Source organism: Takifugu flavidus, chromosome 1 (genome assembly GCF_003711565.1).
Source record: "Takifugu flavidus isolate HTHZ2018 chromosome 1, ASM371156v2, whole genome shotgun sequence".
Classification (NCBI taxonomy): Eukaryota; Metazoa; Chordata; class Actinopteri; order Tetraodontiformes; family Tetraodontidae; genus Takifugu; species Takifugu flavidus.
This window is the reverse complement of record NC_079520.1, coordinates 27,637,327-27,642,326: the sequence shown is the minus strand read 5'-3', so window position 1 is coordinate 27,642,326 and position 5,000 is coordinate 27,637,327. Positions and strand designations below refer to the sequence as shown.

Below are 5,000 nucleotides of genomic sequence, written 5' to 3'. Positions count from 1 at the left end.
TGTTTGTCGCCCCGCAGGTATCGCCCCAAACATCACCGCCGGACCCTCCGACAGCACCGTGATCGACGGCATGTCCGTCATCCTGCACTGCGAGACGTCCGGAGCGCCGCGGCCGGCCATCACCTGGCAGAAAGGTCACATGACTCCGCCTCTTATCCGTCACGTGGACGTTTCCCCTGTTTTCCCTGTTTTCCCTCCCGATCCGCTTCCTGTCCCGTTCTGCTCCTTTCTTTCTTGTCCTCTGAAATATTCGCTATTTACTGTGAGGTGTCGGGTCCCTTTTAGCCTTGGGGGGGGGGGGGGGGGGGCGGGGCACCTGATCCCTCCCCAGGTGACCTTTGATCTCACCTGGCCTCTCGGCTCCATCGGGTCAGGCCTGAACAGAGGTGAAGCTCCTCCCCCCATCTTTGATGCCTCACAACATGCTGGACACGAGTCCTGTGATGGTGGGCTCGCCCCTGCAGAACCTTAGCTGTAGGCCCAATTCCCCTGTAGAACATTAGCCGTAGGCCTGGTTCCCCTCCAGAACCTTAGCCGTAGGCCCGGTTCCCCTCCAGAACCTTAGCCGTAGGCCCAGTACCCCTGCAGAACATTAGCCGTAGGCCTGGTTCCCCCGCAGAACTTTAGCCGTAGGCCCGGTTCGCCCACAGAACGTTGGCCGTAGGCCCGGTTCCCCTGCAGAACTTTAGCCGTAGGCCCGGTTCGCCCGCAGAACGTTGGCCATAGGCCCGGTTCCCCTGCAGAACCTTAGCCGTAGGCCTGGTTCGCCCGCAGAACATTAGCCGTAGGCCCGGTTCCCCCGCAGAACATTAGCCGTAGGCCCGGTTCCCCCGCAGAACATTAGCCGTAGGCCCGGTTCCCCTGTAGAACATTAGCCGTAGGCCCGGTTCCCCTGCAGAACCTTAGCCATAGGCCTGGTTCCCCTGCAGAACCTTGGCCGTAGGCCCGGTTCTGGATCCTAGATTAAAGCCTCGGGGGCGGTGCGTCCGCCGGGGTTTCGTTGCAGCGTTCGGAGGTGATTCCCGCTGATCCGTTTGTCTTCCTGAAACTAGGCGAGCGGGTTCTGGCGAGCGGCTCGGTCCAGCTGCCGCGGTTCACCCTGCTGGAGTCCGGCAGCCTGCTCATTTCGCCCTCGCACATCTCCGACGCCGGCACCTACACCTGCATGGCGAGCAACTCCAGGGGCATCGACGAGGCGTCGGCCGACCTCGTGGTCTGGGGTGAGCAGATGCATGCTGGGAAATATCGCCTGCAGGGTCGAAGAGGGGACGTTTTTGTTTCGGAACTTTTTTATTAATGATTCCTTCGATTTTCCTCTGCGTCCCGTCAGCTCGTACCCGGATCACCACGCCGCCGCAGGACCAGAGCGTCATCAAAGGAACGAAGGCCTTCATGACCTGCGGGGTCACGCACGACCCCAGCGTGGCGGTCAGGTGAGGACACGGACGCCGGAGCGCTTTGGGCCGGAATGACCAGCGCCCGGCTTTGTTCCAGCCTAAAGGGATTAAAAGGAAAAAGACGAGTCGTTAATGCCTCTCAGGCATTTGTTTACCCACAGCTGTGACCCCCCCACTGGGTCCCGTTGTTGCCTTTTTAATTGCCCGGAGACAAGAACGCTCCCAGAGAGACCCAATCGGGATGCAATCGGGATGCAATCGGGATCCCCGCGGATGAAAATAACGTCCACCCGCCCGTGTCGAACCTCCAATAGGGAACAAAGCCCAAAGATTTCCGAGCCTCTTTCATGGATCACTTCCTGTTTACCTTTAATTGTTAACGATTTACTACCCGGGCCGGCGGTATTTATCACCCCCCCCCCACTGTTGCGCTCTCACACATAAACACAGCTCTCAACATGGAACTCCGTGTCCCCGCCTGCACTCGGTACCGTCATTAGGGAACAGGAAAGTCCCGGAGGCAGCTCCAAACAGGAGGGAGGGGCGGGCGCCATCGGTGCTGATCAGTAGGCGCTCCTGGATCCGGCGGGGAGGCTCCGATGGGGAGATCTGGAGGAGAGGGTGCGAAAAACAAACTGACCCTTCTTCTGTAGCTGCGACGGGATAAAAGATGTGGGAATACTGACTGTGGCAGCGGGAACGGCTGCTCAATCCCGGCGGCGATCCGCTTTATTGGAGTCTGAAGTTAGCGTTAGCATGCTTGACTCCTCCCACGTTAGCTTTTACCTCCTCGGTTCCGACCAGGCGCCTCTGAATATCGCGATCTTTATTCCGGTCTCGGGCTGATCCGCCTGATCTATTCCAGGCACGTCTGGGACAAAGAGGGATCCGTCATCAACGTCCAGGCGATCCCACGCATGCGGATGGATCCCGACGGCACCCTTCACATCTCCCAGACCTGGTCGGGCGACATCGGCACCTACACGTGCCGAGTGACCTCGGTCGGGGGCAACGACTCCCGCAGCGCCCACCTGCGTGTCAGGTAAGCCCCGCCCCCCTCCCCCCCGCGACGCTCCGCCTGCTCCCACCTCTCACTCATTCCCAATGAAATAGCACCCGCAATTCCTCCGCTCGCCGTCTCGCCCCCCGCACGTCTGTACCGGGGCTTTTTCCCACCCCCGTTGGTGGTGGAAGGTCTGAAACTTGCCCTTCCTGCCCTTTTTACCCCCCCCATCATGACTTGTTTGCTGTCCTCGCCGCCTCTCCTGCTTCATCTTTCTGTGGAAACACACCTGGATTCAGCCAAGAACACCCTGACACAGATCCTATTATTTTGCCTTTTGCCCCCCCCCCCAGGCAACTGCCCCACGCCCCCGAGAACCCCACCGCCGTGTTGAGCACATCTGAGAAGAGGGCCATCGACCTGGCCTGGGCCAAACCTTTCGATGGCAACAGCCCCCTCATCCGCTACATCCTGGAGGTGTCGGAGAACAGTGAGTCCAGATCCCGTGGCGGTTTTGGGAATTTTTTAGGTTCCTTTGATGTCTTGTTAAGCGTGAAGCAGATGCAGCCAGTGAAACAGAATTCCGAAGCGGGATTGATGGTGGAGCTAATTACGGATCTGTCAGGGATGTCGGCTGTTGTGATGGACGTGCGATCGGCGTGTTTAATCTAAGCCGACGCCGCCGTGTGATCCGTGGCGCGTCGGGCTTCTCCGGCGTTTTTATTTATTTATTTTTTAGCGAATTAGACTTTGAAATGTTGACCCGCCGTGACTGAAGCGGCTGCGGAGGCGCGAGCACGAAATTCCCTCCTGGATATTAGCCAAATTGCTTTTAAGTGCTGGCCTCAGCCACGAAATTTCAATTTTACAGGATGTGAAGCTAATTAGCGAGCGCGCCGCGCAGCAAGGTGAGAAAACGAGAACTCGCTTCTCTTTGTTCCAGACGCTCCCTGGGCGATCCTGCTGGCCAGCATCGAGCCCGAGTCGGCGGCGGTGACGGTCAACGGCCTGATCCCCGCCCGCTCCTACCAGTTCCGCCTCTGCGCCGTCAACGACGTCGGGAAGGGACAATTCAGCAAGGAGACGGAGCGGTGAGCCCAGGCCACGCCCCCTTCAGGGTTGGACACACCCACACTGACGTTAATTCTGAGGTTCTGCTCGTAATATGGGCGGAGCCGTAGCCTCTCATGCTGCCGCCACCCAAACAGCTTCGGTCTTTCCTCCGGAATGTCGAGCTTTGAGAGCCTTTAAGGTCTCCGGTTTTGAAAGTTCTCCGGGCTTTTCCGTGTGTTTCCAGCGTCTCCCTCCCAGAGGAGCCGCCCAGCGCTCCTCCACAGAACGTCATCGCCAGCGGCCGGACCAACCAGTCCATCATGATCCAGTGGCAGCCTCCTCCGGAAAGCCACCAGAACGGCATCCTGAGGGGCTACATGGTCCGGTAAGAATCCACGCGTCCCTCTCACAGAGCGAGATGTACAACAGTCTGGTTTTCAGAGCAGTGGTTCAGTTCCCAGCTGAGCAGGTGAGTGTTGTTCTATTTACCTGTAGAGAAAAGCGCCTCCTGGCCACCCAGAGTCCCGTCATTAGTTCCTCCTCTATCACGCAGCGCTGCAATTAGACAGAACGGAACCTTAATGGACTTCAGCCGTAAACTCCTGCAACTCTAACCAGCAGACTCAGCAATATGGCAAATTGGAAATAAATCTTGTAAACATGTAATTAGTTGGGGTTTCTGTCAGGCTTTTTATTCATTACATCCAAAGGCAACAGCAGGTGTTTTGAGCTTTGCCGGCGCTCTGTCGCCCCCTAGCAGGAGGTCTGCAGTACTGCAGCCTCACTCAACCCAACGATCTGCTGTTTGCTAGGTACCGACTGACCGGGCTGCCGGTGGACTACCAGCTCAAGAACATCTCCAGCCCAGACGTGACCAACCTGCTCCTGGAGGACCTCATCATCTGGACCAACTATGAGATCGAGGTGGCTGCTTACAACGGGGCGGGTTTGGGCGCCTTTAGCCACAAGGTGACGGAGTGGACGCTGCAGGGAGGTGAGCGCTCGTCCTGGGAGATACCGGCTGATGCTGGTTCTGTCAGGGCCAAACCAAGCAGAAGTGGGATCTTTCAAACTTGTCCCCCCCCCCCACAGTTCCCACCATCGCCCCGGGGAACGTGCAGGCCGAGGCCATCAACTCCACCACCATCCGCTTCACGTGGGCCGCCCCCAACCCTCAGTTCATCAACGGGATCAACCAGGGCTACAAGGTCAGCAGCAGACCCCCCCCCCAGTGACAGAGGTACCAAGCGTCCTGCAGGGGGCGATGGCAAGTCACACCATGTGTCCCCTGAGCTCCAGTTTTAGTCCGATCATTAGCGTCGGTGCTAACCCGTCTGTGCCAACGTGATCTTTATCGGTAACAGCAAACAGCTTCGTTAGCGTCGTTACCTTGATGCGTCAATCAAATACATCAAAGTAAAACACGTCCCTTTGATGAGAAGAGCATTTGAGTCATTCTCATTACAGCGGCCTGCCATCGGAGGTCATTCCGGGCGATTCCGGCTCGCATTCAGGCTCTCGTGGCGTTTCATTTATATTCCGCGCGC

The 5,000-nt window shown here is 57.9% G+C and overlaps 1 protein-coding gene across 1 annotated transcript in view; it reads left to right on the top strand.

Moving 5' to 3' along the window:
* Positions 1–5,000, top strand: part of sdk2b (sidekick cell adhesion molecule 2b) — a 130,699-nt gene that overhangs the window by 105,782 nt on the left and 19,917 nt on the right. The window contains 9 exon segments of the mRNA XM_057058046.1: positions 18–134; positions 1,053–1,220; positions 1,331–1,433; positions 2,263–2,439; positions 2,754–2,890; positions 3,344–3,491; positions 3,698–3,838; positions 4,266–4,447; positions 4,546–4,661. Of these exon segments, the coding sequence (XP_056914026.1) occupies positions 18–134; positions 1,053–1,220; positions 1,331–1,433; positions 2,263–2,439; positions 2,754–2,890; positions 3,344–3,491; positions 3,698–3,838; positions 4,266–4,447; positions 4,546–4,661 (1,289 nt within the window).